At 59.6% G+C, this 17764-nt stretch overlaps 1 protein-coding gene across 1 annotated transcript; it reads right to left on the reverse strand.

Annotated features, from left to right (window-relative positions):
• Nucleotides 1-9335: 9335 nt before the first annotated feature.
• Nucleotides 9336-10711, reverse strand: IER5L (immediate early response 5 like). Its single transcript, XM_074891457.1, has one exon. It carries the CDS (start codon nucleotides 10368-10370, stop codon nucleotides 9363-9365), a length of 1008 nt encoding a protein of 335 aa, XP_074747558.1. The 5' UTR covers nucleotides 10371-10711; the 3' UTR covers nucleotides 9336-9362.
• Between the last annotated feature and the right edge of the window lie 7053 nt (nucleotides 10712-17764).

A 17764-nucleotide genomic window follows, 5' to 3' on the forward strand; every position in this document is an offset into this window, starting at 1 on the left:
TTAGTTTAGGTATTACATATCCCCTTTGAAAAAATTCCCTTGTAGGCAAGAATAAAACTTACAAAAAGGCTGTTATAGAGATCATCAGCTCTCTATTAGATAGCTTGGAATATGCTCCACTAGCACCAGAGTTTAGTCTTCTCCAAATTACTGTAGAGGATTTGACTGTATCTTGCTGATCCATCCACATTTTAATTTCCTCTGCACGGATACATATTGCAGGATGCTGGAAATCCCCAAGCCCACTGGAGCTGCAAGACTGGATGTTTCATCCTCTAACACCAATAAAATGTTAATGCATACTAATAGCAACAGCAAAGGGGTTTATGGAGCGAGCTCGGAAGTATTTTATAATTGCCAGGGTATCTGTGTCACAGAGAATTTGGGGTTAGAGTCATCAAGTATTGCGCTTTGTCAACACGGGAAAAGAAAACCCCTCAAATATACCTCAAACCTACTAATTTTTATAATTAAAGGGGGAAGATAGGAGATGAGTCCCTGGGGAGAGAGTCAATCATAAATTGCATATACATGAGAGAGCTGCCCACTGGTTTGGATGGATTCAGAAGATGTGGGTTCTGTTGCCTACTCTACCACAGACCCCTGCTGTAACCTGAACTAAGGACATCGCCTCGGTTTCCTACCTGGAGACCAAGAATGAAAGCGCTGTCCTGCTTTATAAACCCAGTAAATCTGGGCTCGAGGTGTCACAAACATCAGTAACGTGAAATTCAGGGAGCTGGAGCATGGGTTGGCTTCTTTGCACATTGTACTGCCCGGATGGAGCATCTCGTGACTTCTAGCAGCTCCTCACATTTCTGCTCAGCCCAGCTTGGTGGTTTGGTCCTGTTCACTCCAATCTAAGATACAAACAAACAAAAAAAAAGATAAATTTGAAATGGGGGTCGGAAGGACCAGGTTTCCTCCATCGTGCAGTGTTTCCACGTGCTGCTCTTGCTGGAGCTGCCAGCCTTCGGTCGCACCCCTCATCCTGCCTGTCCTGAACACGCATCTCTGAGATGCTCTGGTTGGCGTTGGAGGACTGTGGGACAAATAAAGCAGCAGTGAAGCCGTGGAGATCGTGCCCCATTAGAAGCACCACCCCGGGAACTGCTGATCCGCCCCGGCTGGCCGTCGGCTCCGCCATTTCTCACGCTGGACCGGAGCACGTGGTCTCCATGGTCCATAGGCAGAAGGGGAAGAGCCTGGATGACCACAGCGCTGCGTGTTTTAATAGACATGCTCCAAAACCTGGGGATTTTCCAGAGTCAACAGATCTTGAGCCAAGGTATAAGCCAGAGGCATTGCCTAACCCAGCAGGCACTGGAGGGCCAAGCTGAAGAAGCTCTGCATGTAAATACTCCTTAAACAATGTTAGGCCGAGTTAATCCAGCGGCAGCTCCGGGGGGACAAACTGAAGGCTCAATCCTCCCCCTTATCTCTCCTTGTCACTGAGCTGGAGGACCAAGCCCAGCGCACAGCACCGTGGCACCTGGGATGTTCGTGGCCCGGCTTTCGGGGCTTTTTAACCATGTTCTTGCCTTCCAGTTCCTATGGGAGCGGAAGAGCAGGGATGTTCGTGGTGCTGTGGGGACCATAAGCACCTTTTGCTGGGGTGAAATGGGTGATGGAGGAGAGCAGCCCCGGAGCCTGAGCGTGGGGTTGTCCTCTGGCCCTGAGAGCCCTCCAGGCTTTTGTGGCATCTATAGGATCACACCCAAAGTGCTGCTTTGCCCCTGCATGGGGTCATCCTGCATCCGAAGCTGTCTGCAAAGCTTTCCCTTGCCTTACCCCGGCACGGGGCTGCTGGGGGCGAATCCTGTCACTTCACACGCAGATTTTGGGCTGGTGGTTGCTCTCCAGCTCCAAAGCAAATGAAACGGTGGGTTTCCACAGCGCCGTTCCCTGAGCTGCGCATCCAACAAGCCCTGGCTCTCTGCTAGGGGGGAGTTCATAGGAATATCCCTGAATCCTGAGCACCCTGGCACCCTGTTTGCAAACAGTTTAGGAGCAGGAGCATGTTCCTGTTTGGGGTGTGCAGCCCCAAACGCTGCTGAGCGTGTGTGCTAACGCCGGCAGCGCCGCGCGGGGTGCGGGCAGCACCCGGCTGTGTGCGGCAGCCACGGCGAGGAGGAGAAGTGGGCACGGGCACGGCACGTCGTGGTGGTGTTTTGTTCATCCTCGGTAGGGAGCAGAGGAGAAACAAAAGCTGGAGCAGTGCAGGGCACTGGGCTGGCTGGGCGAGGAGAAGAAAACAATAATTGTGCAGAATTTCATCGGGGAGCTTGAAAAGAGGCGATTTTGTGAGCAAATAGTCGCCTCCCGGAGCAGAACTTCCCCGTCTCCAATTTCAAAATTCCGTTCACATCAACATCCACTTTCATGTTGTAAAACCTGGGGAAAAGGGAAAAAAAAGGCAGCTTCACATGTTTCAATGAAAAAGCCTCATTTTGGCGAGGAAAGGGGAGGGAAGGCACTGCTTTGGTGGTAGTTTATAGAAAAACAAGCCCCCCAGATGAAAGTGTGGAAATACTCAGGGACCCACGGCAGGCGTGGCTGCCCTGAAGCCTGGGGCTGCTCCTGCCTGTGCAGGGGTCAGCCCAAGCAGGGCCATGAAGTGGCCGCTGGAGTCCAGCCCCAAGCTTAAAAGACGTGACTTTTTTGCTTTATCCTGCTCGGGGAGAACGAAAAGCTGATTTGGTTGGGACCAACTTCAGAAGTGCCTCTGGCTTTGCACTGCAGCCACCGTCCCCGTCTCCCACATCAGACAGGCGGGAGCAGGGGGCACGGTGCAGATGCTGCGCTCTGATACATATGAGTCCCCATGAGTTTGGCACGACTGAAGCAGGGGGAAAACACTCCCCTCCCGGCCATGGTTCCAGCCTGAGGGAAACCTGCCACCCAGGCAAAAAGGGGCAGCTTTGGTCCCATAAAAGCAGCCAGAGGAGGGTAGCAAGGAGCAGGGTTGGTCCACAGCAGCATCCTGTGTGGCTCATGGGGGTTTCATCACTTCAGGGAAAGCCCTTTCCCCTCCTCCAGGCAGCAGCACGCACGGGGTTAATGCTCTGCCTCATTCCCACAGGTGTGGGGCAGGTGCCTCTGCCCAGCTGGCCCAATCATGGGGCCAGGAGTGAGGATAAGAGCAGGGTTTGGGGAGCTTTATCCCTTTTTTTGCTCCTCTCCTTCCTCTCTAGGACCTGGAGTTGGTTGGTGTCTTCCTTGAGGAAGAGGAGCCAGGGCAGAACGTGCTATTTGGCTTTGGGCAGGATCCCAGACGATGCTCATGGTCATCTTGCCTGCCTGGCAGCTCAGCTGGAAATGCCTTTTGCCCTGAGGAGCAGCTGGAGAAGCACCCAGCCTCCAAGCACCTTGGCCCAGGAGGGGACCAGGACTATCACAGCAGCCTCCTCACCCAGGGCCAGCAGTGACACCAAGGACCCAGTGCCCAGGAGAGCAGGTGAGCCCGCTGCTGGCTTATGGATTTTGCTTGGCTGAGCTGTATCAGTCCCAGTGTGGAGATGTTAGCAGCTGGGTTTCCCCATTTCCCAGCTTGTGGGGGTAGCAGGTCCTTCTCTGGAGACCCTTTGTTGGGTTTATGGGGTGGAAATGTGCCTGAGGGGGTCCGTGCACCCCTGCTTTGCTGCAGGGATCTGCCCAGCTTGTCTCCGTGGTGCCAGCAAACCCCCAAAGATCCAGCAGCGGCACCTTCTGAATGCTGGGGGAGGTTTTTGCTTCTACTATACAACTGAGATACTCGTGCGTCGATGGTGGTGGCGGTGTGTTGCTGAGATGGCTGCTTCGTGCTTAGCGTCTGCTGCTTCTGTGCAAAGCACTTTTAACTCTAATTTTTCTAGCGTATTGTTTTTGCTGTTAGATATAAGGGACAGCATCTTCTGTCACACAAGAGCCTCCTCTTAACTTTCCCAACGCGCGCTGGTAAATCCAGGGTAGGCTTAACTCAAGGAGCAACATTAATCATCAAATCTATAAGCAGGATATAGAAAGGCCAAGTGTGAATAATTACTTCTCAGATGCTAATTACCCAGGCCCAGACCAAACCCAACATATTAAATACACCGTTAACGGGAGCGGCCTCTCGACCATGTTGCTGTGTCCCCTGTAGCTCTCCTACTGCTCTCTCTGCAGGGGACTCCTCCAAACATCTGCTAACATGTGCAGATCCCAAAATATACTTCTGCTCATTTGTATTTGAGCTGGGGAGATGAGATGGGAGGGATCTGACTCACAACCGACAGATTGAAGGACGGCCAGGTCCTGCACTGGGATCGGCAGAGCACAGAGTTGCTCTTCTGGGACTGGGTGCAGTCTCACTCTTGGCCCTCATGGTTTAGGAGGACACGGAGCAGCTCTGTCTGTGGGTCAGCACCCAGGAACCAGTGCCTGGCTCATGGTGCAAGGGTGGCTTTTCCTTGGGTGGGTGCCCAGCCCCTCCTGGGGGAGCTGGGTGCTGGGGCAGAGCTGGGCTGGCAGCCCAGGAGGTGAAAGGGGTCAGTTCTCCTCATCCCTCTGGGTGTGGAGGGACCTGCTGGGCGAGCAGCGATGGCCTCTCCTGGGCTGAGCTGCTCCAGCAGCGCGAGGACCTGGCTGGGCTGTTGGTTTTGGCACTGGATTTGATGCACGACTTCCTAACGCCGGGTCTGAGCCCTCCAAACACCTGTGGGGTGCTGCTGGTGCTGGGCAGAGCCCCGGGACTGGTGGGCGCTGGGGACTGTGCCACCCCTCTGCTGTCGGTGAGCCCAGCCCAGCCCCGCAGCAGCTCTGCGATGGCCTCTGGGTCGGGGAAATAAAGGCAAGAGCTGTGCCGGACCCTCCCGGGCTCTGCAGGCAGCTGCCAGCTGCTTTCTGCCCCTCCTGCCCGCTCTGCTGAGGGCAGCTCCTGGGAAAAGCCGGGGGTGGGCTCAGCTGCTGCACCGGCCTCGGGTTGAATTTCTGCCTCTGTTACCCGAGGCAGCATCTCTCCCCGGGGCAGGGTGATTCTTCCCCCAAACCAAGGGGGTTCAGCGCAGTGAGAACACCCCAAAAGCTGGATCTGCCTGCAGAGTTTTGCTCGGTGAAGGGAAGGCCACAGCTGTCTCGCAGCTGGCGGAGCGAGCGGTGTGTGCAGGGAGGCGGTTCCCTCTGCCATGGCATGGTGCAGGACCCCCCCGACTCCCCTCGCTCTTCCCCATCTCCCACCTCCCGCAGCTCTGTGCCAGCTTCCTGCTCCCCGCCCCCCCCCCAGGACCCCTCTGTGCTCCAGGGCTGCCGGCCACAAAATCCTGGCGGTGCCCATTCACCCCCAGCCGAGGGGCACTGAGGGGAGAGAGGACACAGAAGGATTTTTAGGGTCAAACTCTTTGGTATCAGCAACGTCAGCTCCAAGGTCGGGCAGCACTGGGGCACACTGCGTGTTGGGGGACAGATCGAGCACGGGGACAGGCGCTGCTGTGGGAGCAGAGCTCACGGCTGGACTGGGGGGGTCTGGTGGTGGCAGCTGAGCTCCCCCAGACTTCGGGTCCTTCGCCCTGCTCCAGCCCATCTGTTCAACGTCTCTCACCGGAGGTGGGGACCGGAGAGGTGGGGGGCTGAGGCGGTGGGTGCCTAACAGGGTGGGGGAGGCACAGCCCCCTGCCCTGCAAGCGCCCAGGGGGTTCAGCCAAGTTGTGAAGGGATCAAAACATTTTTGTGCCTGGAAGACGAGGAGCGTGTGTGAGAGTGAGGATGGGCTTGCGTTCGGGGGTGCAACCTTCCCCTGTCACCTCCCTTCTAGCCTGAATGCTTCTGCCATCATGATTAATTTATCAGGTACTTATGAATATGCAGATGAGACTCTGGTTTCCAGGCTCTGCTTTCAGGAGGGAGGCTGTGTGATGGGCTTTCTGCTGCTGCCGCCTTCGTAAGAAGAGAAATGTCATGTACCAGGGTTTAAAATAAATAAATAACTGCGCCGCCGAGAGCATCTGAGTCTTAGTGGCTCCGTGGGGCTGTGGGATCGCCTCGTTCCTCAGTGTCAGGGGGTTTTAGGGGTGTCGCTGTGGCATATGCCCCCCGTTCCCCCCACCCCGCATGGTTACCAGTGATGCCGAGGCGTCTTTGCCAGTTCCAGCCCTTGAAACCTTGACTGAAGCCCCAGAAACTTCCACCGCGAGTGGGGGCGAGGGCTGGGTCCCCCCGGGAGAGGGGACATTCGGAGGGATGGGTGCGCCAGGGGTGGTCGAGTCCTGCAGGAACGGGGTGGGGGGGTTCTCCTGGTGATGGTGGCTTTACCCCTGGACACCCCAAGGTCTGGGAGCCGGGGAGTGGTTTGGGAGGGGGATGAGTGGGTGCATGTGGCTCTGCCACTCTCTGGCTGGGCTGCCTGGGCGGGGGCTGCGGGGTGGGGGCTCTTGGGGGTTGGGGATTAAGCGCCCGGCTGTGCTGACCTATAGGCAGTGGCAGAAGTACCTGGGGGTTAAAACTTCCCCCAAATTCTGTGTGGGGCAGCCAGGCTACGTGTGCAGGAGCTGCTGCTTCTGCTCCTCCCGCTGCTGGGGCCTCTCTCCAGCCGCCTCCGTGCTGGGGACCGCGACGTCCGGGGCAGGGGAGCAGGATGGGGCCAGGGGAGGCTTTGGGGCTGCCGCGGGGTCCCGTCCCCAGGGCCTGGCACGGGGTTGGGGGGCGCAGGGTGGGTGAATCTCCCCAGGTCAAAGCATCCAGCTCCCGGGTTTCGCCGAGCGCTTGTGCGTTCAGCAGCGCTCCCGCCACCGCCGCTGCGCCTGGGCAGGGCTTTTCGAGGTTTTATATTTTTTGAATTTTGATTTTCTGGGGCTATTTGGAGGAGCAGCAGGAGAGGGGAGCGTGGCTCAGCCCCCCGCAGCCGGGTCCCGTTTCCACAGCAGGACCGGGGGGGACCAGTGCAGCCCCCCCCAGCCCCTTCCTTTGCCCCGCCGTGGGGTCGCCCCCCCCCCCTCCCCCCATGGGCGCTGCGGCTCCCGAGGCGGGCGCCAGGGGGCGCTGTGGGCGCGGAGCGGGGCGCGGGGCGCGGAGCGGGCGCGGACCTGGGGGTGAGGGGGGAGCGCTCCGCGCTTCGGCTCTTCTGCGGCTGTAACACGCTCGCGGAGCCCCCCCCCCCCCGCAATACTATTTTTTTTTTGGGGGGGGTGGTCCCTCTCTTTCTCTCTCCAGGAGAGGGGAAGGTTGCGCTCCCGCGGTGATGCGCGGAGCTGGGGAGGGGGTTTTGTCCGCGGGTTGGGCTGGGCTGGGGGATCCCGGGGGGTGCTGAGGCGTGAGGGGGGTCAGAGGAGCGGCTCCAGCTGCGGGATTTGCGCTGGATGCTGGAAACTGCGCGTTTTGCACGGGATTTAAAAAAAAAAAAATTTAAAAAATTAAATTCTCCCCTCCTGAGGTCGGCCGGGGGGTGGGCGAGGAGCGCCCCCGGCTTCGCTCATTTGGTGTAAAGGAGGGGAGGGGAAAAAATATATACACACACAAAAAGGGGAGGAAAAAAAAAAAAAGGAAAAACCCGCACGCACCACCAAGCGGCCCCGCGCGGTGATAACAAACTCCAACTTAAAAAAAACTTCCCGAGCGCATCGCGGGGCCGCGGAGGAGCGCGGAGGCGGCGGCGCTGCCCAGGTGCCGGGAGCGGCCGGGCCGCGCAGCCCCGCGCAGGTAGGGGCAGGGCTGGGGGGGTCCCGCCGCCTCCCCCCGCCGAGGGAAGGACACAAACCCCGGCCCCTTCCCCACCTGGGACTCGCTTTGCGTGGCACCTCCAGCCCCACGGGGGCGGGGGGGGGTGGGGGGTGTGTGTGTCGCCTCCTGGCAGCCGGCGGAGGGGGGGGGCCTTAGGGGTGAAGCCGGGTGGTGTTGGGGAGGGGACAAAGGGGGGGGTTGCCGGAGCCGGGGGGGTGCACGGGTGGGGGTCGGAGCCTCCGCAAAGACTCCCCGGTGCCGAGGGGAAGCAGCGGCTCGGGCGAGGGGCTTCCGCGGGCTGCGGGGTGAAGGAAAGCGAGGGCACAGCAACTTTATAATCGACTTTTTATTAAGATTATATATTTAATCAAATCCGAACAGTTTTACCCGGTGATATACAATTCCATACGCACAAAAATACAGGCTTACAAACAAAGAAAAAAGGAGGAAAGAAAAAAAAAAAAAAGACCCCAACAGACCATTTGGCAAAGCATCCTCAGTTACACATAGTGCTGATACCGTGAAGTTGGGAGTGGGCAGGCGGCAAAAAAACCAAGGAGGGGGGATGACCAGAAAAGCCACCTTTTTACAACAAAAGGTTTTTCTTGTTTAAAAAAGAATAATATTAAAAAAATAATCAAGAGACTCTACGGGAGACAGATCTCTTCACAAGGGCAAACAATGCTGGGTTTATGATTTTGGAAGGCTGAAAGCGGAACAGTTGAACTTAAGAAAAAAAAAAGGGGGAAAAAAAAAAAAAAAAAGAGTAAGAGACCCGACAGAGCACCCCGGAGGCGTGAGCGGCGTTACCGGTTACCTGCGGCATCGCACCCCGCGGCGGCGGCTCCGGGCTGCCGGGGGCGGCTCGTCCCCTCCCCAGCGCGGCGGGGGGCAGCCCGGAGGGACCCCCGGCCCCTGCTTTAAACCCCCCCCCCTCCCCCCCAAATTGAGCTCTCGTCACCCTCCTGCGTCCCCCCGGCACAGGCGGCGGGGAGAAGTCACAGCGCACACGTTTCTTCTGGGAGGAAAGTTGAAATTTTTTTTTTTCTTTTAAATATAGAAAGAAACGCACAAAAGCGAACCGGCAGCAGCGGCTCTTCCCCCCCCCACCCCCCTCCCTGCACCCCGAACCCGCCCGAGCCGCGGGCGGAGGGTCCCCGCCGGGGCCGCCGGGCCGGGGCCGCTCCCGCCGCCGCGGGGTCCCGGGGCCGGTGCGGCGGGGCCGGTTCTCACGTGGCGCTTCCCCGGCGAACCCGGGCGGACACAAAGAGGATTATTGAAATAGGTGCTTCGGCGGGGGTTGGTTTGTTTTGTTTTCGTTTGTTTGCTTTTTTTGTTGTTGTTGTTGTTTTGTTTTTGTTTCCTCCCCCCCCATCTCTGCAAAAATAAAGTCCCAAGATCTTAGATTTTTTTTTCTTTATTGTACAATTTATAAAACACTAGCGTGGCTCTGCCCTCCCACCTCCCCTGCGCACCCCTCGGCACCCCCCCACCCCCCTTCTTCCCTTCTCCCCAACCCCCCCCCCACCCCCACCCCCCCACTCCCCGCCTTTGTTTCAGGGTCCCCCCCTCCGGAGCCGCTGTCCCTCGGATCGCACCCCCGGGGTTTGCAAACACCCCCCCGCCCCCCCACACCGCCCCCCACCCCCCTCCTCTCCCTCCCCGCTCCCCCTTTTGCTCCCCGCTCCTCTCTAAAACGCGACGATGGCCCGAGTCCAGGCTCCCAGGCTCGCCAGCGCCTGCTTGCCGCACAGCTGCCCGTTGAGGGGCTGCTCCGAGTCCGCCTGCTGCCGGCTCACCAGCCCCGTGAAACCGGAGCCGAAGATGGAGATCAAGTTGGAGATGTTGGAAGAGTCCTGGGGGTGCTCGGCGCTGTACTCCTCGAAACGGGCGCGTTTGGTGCACGGGGCGAAGGGGGGGCCGCCCGCCACCCCGCCTCCCCCCGGTTCCCCTTCCTCCACCCCCTCCTCTTCCTCCTCCTGCCCCGGGTAATACTTGCGCTTGGTGCCCGGTGCGGGCGGCGGGGAGGCGAGCCCCGGTGCCGGTTGGCAGCAGCAGGGGCACTGCGAGCAGCAGTCCTGGTGCAAGTACCCGTTCTCCACCGTGGTCACGACGTGAGTGTCCAAATCCAGCACGGTGGTGCGGCTGCTACAGTGCGGCGCCCCGCCGCTCCCGAAGTCACAGCCGGCGGCGTAGAGCAGCCCTGGGGCCGCGCTGCTGCTGCCGCCGCCACCGCCGCCGCCACCACCGGGACCGGCGCTGCCGGCCGCCCGGTAAAAACCCGGCGAGGAGTCTCTGCAAGGCGCTCGCTGCAGCTCCGGGGGCGCCGCGCACACCGGCACCTCCAGCAGCTCCGCACCGCCCCGCACCGCCGCGCAGCTCCGAGCTTCGCGGTCCTGCGTGTCGGCGGGTAACGGGAGAGCCGCCAGCTCCGGCGGGGCGGCGGCGGGCGGCGGGCAGGCGGGCATGGCGAGGAGCGGGGCGCCGTCGGGGTAGTGCTGCTGGCGGCGGTAGAGCTCGGCGTAGCGCTCGCTCAGGTAGAGCTGCCGGGCGTTGCGGAGCACATAGGAGACGAGCAGGTTCTTGTGGAGCTTGATGCCGCCTCGCTGCGTGCGGGAGCTGTGGATCTTCCGCAGGGAAATACTGATCAAACTCTGCGCATCGAGGGTGCACTCCATCCTCCTCCGGCCCCTCAGCATCTGCTCTCGCCACCCGCGCAGCCAGGCACCCCGGGCCGCATCCACACGGCAGCCGGGAGGGTGCGGAGGGTCGCAAAAAAAGGAGGATAAAGAGGCGTAGAGGGGGGGGGGGGGAAAGGGGGGGGAGGGAAATAGAAAGGGGGGGGAAGGGGAAAGGGGGGGAAAGAGCCTGAGGTCGCTGGAGAAGGGGTGGGGGAATAGAGAGGGGTGTCTTCAGGGGACGGCCAGCGGCGGGAGCAGAGCGGGCATCGCCGTGCGCGCCGGTGGCTCCCGCTGCTGCCGCCGCCGCCGCCGCGTTCCGAGCAGGCACGGCGCGTGCAGGCAGCGCAGGCAGCGCCGCGCGCGCCCCCGCCCTCCCCGCGCGCCGCCCCCGCCCGCCCTCCCCGCGCGCGCCCGGCCGCCCCGCCCCCTTGGCTCCACGCCCCCCGCGCCCCCCCCCCCGCCGCCAGCCGGTACCTGTCGCGCAGCGGCACTGAGCGCCCGCCCGCCCAGCCCCCGCCTTTTATAGCGCCGCGCCGGCCACGCCCCGCCCCCCCCGGAGAGCGCGGCCAACGGGGCGGTGGCGGGCGGCCTGACGGGCGGGCGCGGCGGCCAATAAGGGTGAGGCGGGCCCCTGGCGCTGTTCAAATGCTGACAGGCGCGGCGCGGCCCGGGAGGGCGGCGGGAACACGGGGGGGGTTCGGGTCGGCGGCGCCGGGCCTGGGAGGGGGGAACGGCGGGTGGGGGGGGCCCTGCCGGAGCCGGCGGAGGGGCCGGGGCGCCGCCTCTCTGCGCCGCTCCCCTCACACAGGTGAGCGAAGCGGGAGGGGGGGAGCGGGTCCCGCCCCGGTGGGCGGCCCCGAGCAGTCGTGAGGGCGGGGGCACCCCCCGGGGCCGCTCCGCTCTGCTCTCTGGGGTCAGCGGACCCCTTGCACTCCTCAGTCTGTGACACCCCGGGGCACTGCCTATCCCCAGCACCCTTGGTGGTAGAGGCACCCTCCGTGCCCCCCTCTGCAGGTCCCGGGGCTCCCCGCTCCGCTCTGGGCTGCCCCAGCCCTGGCGCGTTAAAGGTTCGGAAGGGCTGGTGGCACCCCAGCACTGCTGGTTCCTCCCACACCCCGACCCTGAGCAGCCCCCGAGGGGCAGGGACACCCCTTGTCCTGCCTTGCAAGCACTCACCCTTACCCCATGCTCGGTGGAGAGCGCTCAGATGTTTCCCCCCCCCACGGGAGCAGGACTGTGCATCAACCACTGCCCAGAGAGTGCCCCAATCACACCTGGTTTTCCCCCAAAGTGGGAGCAGGCCAGCGTGCGGGTTGTTGCTAACCAAGGGCTCCCATCCCACCTTGTTGCACACAGCAATCGTGAATCTGCAGGGCAGTGGCCCCCCTGCTCCGACGGGTGCCCCCTCACAGGGTGTATGGATGTGGGGGGCAGGTCTGGGCAGGCCCTTGTGTGAGGGATGGGGTTAGGGGGGTGCAGGGGCTCAGGGCTGACTCTGTGCTTGATGCTTAAAGGACTCGGCCGTGGAAGGACCCAGCCGTCTGCCCAGGGAGAAGCAGCACTCGGGGAATCCAGTGTCATGGCAGAGGAGCGACCCTTGGCCAGCAGGTAAGAGCTGGGGGCTGCAATGTCTCGGTGAGAAAAGAGGCTGTGATTTGGGGAGCCTGGGAGGAACTGCAGTGCTGGGGCAACGGGAGCTGCAGAGCTGCTTCTGAAATGGCCTCTTCTCTAGAAAGCAGAAGGTAGGAGAGAGGAGGGGGTTTACCTGCTGACTGTGGAGGTTCCCCATGCTGGGTGCCTGCCTGGGGACGTGCTGGTGTGCCTACCATAGTGGTGAGTGCAGGCAGCCTCCAGTCTGCAGGTTGTGGGGAGCCCACTGGGGAGAGAAAACTTCCGAAGCCCTCGCTCCCACCAGTGCAGCCCAACCTTCAAACCACAGGGGCAGTTGTGCAAGGTGGTCACTGGGCTCGTCAGCTCTGGAGGGGGCTATGGGGGCATGCTCGGAGGACTAGGGCTTTGCTTGCTTCCTGGCCTGGCTGGACTCTGCTGGTTCAGCTGACCCATGTCCTCCACCCAAGGGAATGGGAGCAGGCCCAGCACCACGAAGGATTTTCTCCCTGTGGAAGAGCTCTTGGGTCAGCAGCTCGTTGCCCCCCGAGTGGCAGCTGGCTAAGTCCTTGCTTGTGCAACCTTGCTTGTGGAGCAACCTTCTCCACAATCTGCTCTCAGCCATGCAAACCAGGGTGAATGACACTCTGTGTATTCCCAAGCTCTTGTAGGATGCTCTTGACTCGCTTTCCTTGTTTGTAATGTGGAAAATGATCACAGCTCTGTCCTAGAGGGTGACTGTAGCTCAAGGTGGTGGGTATGGGCAGCATTGGAGATGGGGGATTGTGCTCTGTCCTTCCTCTCCTCTCCCAGTCCCTTTCCCTTGTGATCCTTCCTGGCTGCAGGTTGGCTTTTCCACGGCTGTGGCAGTGCTGCAGCTGGAGATCCGGGAGGTGATACCTGGAGCTGCTCTGTGCAGATAATGTGGGGTGCAGGAGGGCTGGGGTTTGGGGCACATCGCACAGACCAGTGCTGAGCTTTGGGTGCCTTGGTGGCTGGAGTCAGGCCTTGCTCCCACTCAGTGAGATCAAAGGCTCTGCCTTCATGCGGTGTTGGTGGACTGAGCCCCAGCTGTGGTTCTGCAGTGTTTTCTGTGGCCACCTGGGAACCAGGGCAACAAGCACTGTTGCTGCCAGCCCGTGCCACATCTTCCACCCAACCAGTGCAGGCAGTGATTACCTCTCTTGCTCAGCTGGCATTTGCTGCTCCCTGGCCCATCTCCAGCTGTAAAACTCCAGACTAGGTGGTCCAGGCTAAGAGCCTGAATTGCCCATCGGCCGGCTGCTACGGGGTGGCTTGGGCAGCGCGGATGGTGCCAGCTGCAGAGCATTGCCCTGGCAGACGTCCTCTGCCTCGGCTCGGACTTGCAGCGTGGCCTCAGGACACTGCCCAGCACCGGCCCTCTGCTCTTTAATCATCATGTGGCCCCACTGGCCTTGGGTCGTGGCTTTAAGTGAAGGATCAGGTGGACTTTACAGGGCCCTGCCTGCAGCAGTGCTGGGTTTATGGAGGTGCAGAGGGTCTTGCAGAGGGTGGTGCATCCTCGAGGCCGTTTGGGCATCGTGGGGCAACCCTGCTGCAGGAGATGCTTCTGTCTCTGGCTGTCGGAGAAGTGCCCTCTGCTGTAGCTGCCTGAGAAGCTTCATGGCACCAGGAAAACCCAAGAGCACAGCATGAGCCTCTAGGAGATGAAGATAGAATTAAAACTTTAATCTTATTTAGACTCCGGGTAATTAATATAAAGGCTATAAAACATGGGCCTGATCCTCACGCTGACTGCTGGGCACCGTGTTGCAGCTGGCGACGCTGGCGGTGGCTACAGGTTCTCTCTCCTCCCCGGCTGGCTCTCCTGAAGGGTGCGAGTGTTTTGTTTGCAGACACGGTGGCTTTAATCCTAGAGCCGGGATGGGCTGTGCGCTGCGAAAGCTGTGCTGCTTCAGTTTGGCCTGTGGACTCCAAAATCTCCTGGAGACAGGAATCTGGCTGATACCTGTCTTGGCACAAGACTGTAGGCTCTGCTTTTCTAAGAGGATAACGAGTCCTGTCCGTTTTCTGGCTCTGCAGAAGCAAGCTGGGGCAGGATGGATTTGGTGCTTGCCTTTCCCAGGGAAATCTGTGTCCTGTCCAGCATCCCTATTCCCTGGACTCCGCAGGGGTTTGTGTGCCCTTCCCATGGGAAAGGGCCCTAAGGACCCTACTGCCGTAGGGGACAGTTGGTCTAAAACCATCTCGGTTAAACGTAATTGCAGCTTTTAACTGGCCATTAAATGGCGAGTACCATTATTTCCCCAAAGGAAAGGAGGATGGGCCCAGGATTTGCTGTCTGGAGGGTTGTAGCTGCACGTTTCCTGGTGTCCACGCTGCTGGTCCTGGGGGTCCATCTGCGGCGCGGGTGCCGTGGGGCTGGCCCTGGACTGGGGACGGTGCAGCTGTACCACAGTCGGTCCAGCCCTGCTGATGTCCTGGTGCCAGGGCCGGTTTCGCAGCCGTCGATCCTGCAGCGGGCTCCAGCAGCAAAACCTGGCGGTCCGCTGCTCTCAGCTGCAGAGTAAACAAGCTGGCAAGAGAAACCATTTTGCTTCAGCTAGTAGGAGAAACCCTTTTTAGGTAGCACTTCCAACTGGCAATGCTTTCCTTCATTAACCCCCTCCTTCCCTTTCCAACGTGAAGTTGCAATGATTGGAGATCAGGCACTTGCCAGTGCGTCTTTGCCACCCAGAGCAACGAACACAGACAAGAATTTACTGCTTGATCTCGTAATTTCAGTGCAATTAGACTGGCTGCTATAGAGCAATTTCCCCCTGAGCCTCAGAGTCCTGGGCCTGGGCATTGCCCAGCTTTTCTCAGACAAGGAAGCGGAGGCATTTGGGTATTGGCTGAAACATGAGGTTTTTTGGGTGCACCTGGAACTTGACTCCCTGGAGACGTGTCTACGAGTTGGAGCTGTGGGTGCCTGGCATGTCTGAAAAGGAGCCTGCTTTTCAGGCTTACTTATTACAAGTCAGGCACCCAAAGCTAGTGGGAAAACAAGCCAGAACAAGGTTTTCAGGCTGAGCTCTGGGAGCAGGGCTGGCCTCTGCCACCCCCTCCTCTGTGCTGGGCAGGCGCAATGTTGCCTTGCTCCCCAACTTGGGGGGACCTGTAGCACGGACCCGCGGGGTCTGCTGCAGTGTGTGGGGGATGGGGCACGTTGGCTCCAGAAGCCAGCAGCCCTCGGAACAGCGCATTCATCCGTATTGATCGAGCGGGCTGGGGGTAAGGCTGTCACCCCACTGTCGTAGCTGTTAGCTCTTTCTCACAGCTCTGGTACCGCAGTCACTTTGTACAAAATCCTAGAGAAAACAGGGATGAAACCGTATTGAAAATTCATCCATTTAATTATTGTTCATCCGTGCTTTTAGCTGGGGAGCTGTGTAACACCTCCGTTGCACCACTGTGGCACAGGGCATGTATGAAGTGGTCGGTACTTTGATCTGGTCTGTTCCTACCTAACTTCACCGACTCGTCTCATACATTTCTTGCACCCTGGGCACTGCTGTGCAGGGTATGGGTGCAACCCATAAGCTTCTGCGCTGTTGCTTCATGGCCTCTTGCTGCTGCGTGGCCAAGCACAGCCTATCCCATCCCTGTGCCCAAGGTGGTGCTTACAAACTCACCCCGTGCTTTCTGTGCTCCTACCAAAGGGTTGGGAGGTCCCCTTGGATGGGAATTGCATGACTCTTGCTTTGACTAATGCTGGGAGGGTAGAACTGAGGAGGTGATTGCTACCAGGATCTTATTGCTGATCCTCTCTGCAATGGGCTCTGCTTATCCTGCCGTGAGCAGGTGAATGCTGGTTGTGTCGGCCAGCTGCTGATGTGACCCAAAGGACAAGGGGGCCTCTGCTTGCGTCGATGTTTTTTAGCCCGTGCATACTTTGGCTGCTGGCTTGCTGTGCTCATAGGTCCGTTTGCAGTAGCAGATCTGTTCCCTGCTAGAGCTGGGGGGAACAAGTTGCCGATGGTGTTAGCAGAGCTGTGGGTGTTCATGGGGAGGCTGCACCATCCCAGTTGGTCTTGGGGTGATTTGCTTGGCTCACCTGGCACCCAGAGCCACTGGTGTGGTGCTCTGCAGCGGCAGCACTGTAAAGCTGCTGGTAGAGGTGATTCCCCAGGTCTCTAGCAAGCCTGTCCTACTGTGCTGATCTCTGCTGGTGCCTTGTCTCCTTGTTTCTGGCATTTGGAGGACATGGATTTCCTGCAAAACCATTGCAGGGTGCTAAAGGTGCAAGATAGCCTGGGTGTGACAAGCTTAGGAGCCGCTTTTTTGGGAAGAGGGGATGAAGCTGGCGTCCACTCCCTCCAGCAAGTTAGTTTGTCACACCTTGGACTGGGTGCTCCCCTGGACCCTGTCACCCAGGGAACTTGTTGCAGCAGCATCCCCGCAGCTCCCCTGAGAATTTCTGAGCTGCTGCAGTGGTCAATGTACCCACAGCCTCTGCCCTGCTCGGTAGTGACTTGCAGGTGATCCGAGCCGGGCAGCTTGCAGTGGTGATGGCACCAAAGCTCACGCCTGACCGCAGGGCTGCATGGCTCTAGGCTGGGCTCAGCTGCCTGGGTGATTTCCTGGCTGACGTGTGGGACCTGCGCCAAAGCGCTAGAAAATCTGGGGTGCTTCTGCTCGTGAAACCCAGCTGTGCTCAGCAGTGGCTCTCAGCTAGGCAGAGCTGGAGATTGGGACTGCAGGGGGGTCAGGATAGGTCCCTCACCCAGGGGACTTGTGACCACAGCTTGTGGAGTCACTCCTGGGAGGATGCTTTGATCTGTGGTGGCTCTTGGGTTAGGGACGGGAACAAATAGCACTTAGAGTCCACGGAGAGGTGAACACCAGGCTAAAGGACAGCTTTGAGCTCTGTCCCCACCTGGGAAATAAGCTTTTGTCTCCATGGTCTGGCTGTGTGCTGAGCAGTCAAGCTGCCTCTCCATGCTGGTGTTTGGTGTGTTGGTGGATTGTCCTGGGAAGAAATCAAGAAAAAGGCCCCAAGTTATTTGCTGCATTTAGTGCCAGGTCCCTGGAGGGGTTTTGTTGGAGGCTGTGGACCTCCTTGGAAAAAGCAGGTCTGTGCCGGGGGCTCCCCCGGCAGCTGGTGGCAGCTGGCTCTCTGGAGCTGCTTTGGGATCTCACTCCTGCCGCCCCAGAACACCACTTCCAGGTGGGATGAGATGCCCTGGGCAGCCAGGGCTGTTTGCTGGGCTGTGGTATCTGATAGAGACCCTATTTAATCGCTAGGTCAAATATCCCAAAGTCTTTATGCTGCGTAGCCAAGGGTTGGTCCCTGGGTTTGGTCCTGATCCAAACTGGAAAGTCTGTCTCCAGCACCAGCCTGAATGAGGGTCGTTACCTGCAGATCCCTTTCCCATCTGTCCCAGGTGGAGCAGGATGGGACTTGCTGGGGACCGAGCAGGATTTGTAGCCGTGCTCCCTACCAGCGATGGGACCAGCAGGGTCTTGGAGGAGCCCAGGTAGCAAAGTGTTATACAGTGATGGGAGGGCATGGAGACCAGGCACCTGTGATCTAGGGCTAATCATGTCTCTCTGCCTCTGTTTCCCCTCCCACCAACCCTGTCCTGTGGTTTCTAGATGTTTATCTGTGCAGGGCAGGGCCTGTCTTACCGCGCAGACAGCGTCTGGTGCAGGCAGCCCTTGGGCGACTCCTGTGATAGGAATTGCCCATCTCCAGTGAGACCACCCTCCTAGGGCTTGCGACCACCTTCCCAGGGCTTGCAGTGATGCTTGGCATTGAGAGCAACCAAAGTGGCGAATCC

This window comes from Strix uralensis, chromosome 21, assembly GCF_047716275.1.
Source record: "Strix uralensis isolate ZFMK-TIS-50842 chromosome 21, bStrUra1, whole genome shotgun sequence".
Taxonomy (NCBI): domain Eukaryota; kingdom Metazoa; phylum Chordata; class Aves; order Strigiformes; family Strigidae; genus Strix; species Strix uralensis.

Coding starts and splice junctions, on each gene's coding strand:
- IER5L (XM_074891457.1), bottom strand. CDS start 10,370: ATGCTGAGGGGCCGGAGGAGGATGGAGTGCACCCTCGATGCGCAGAGT.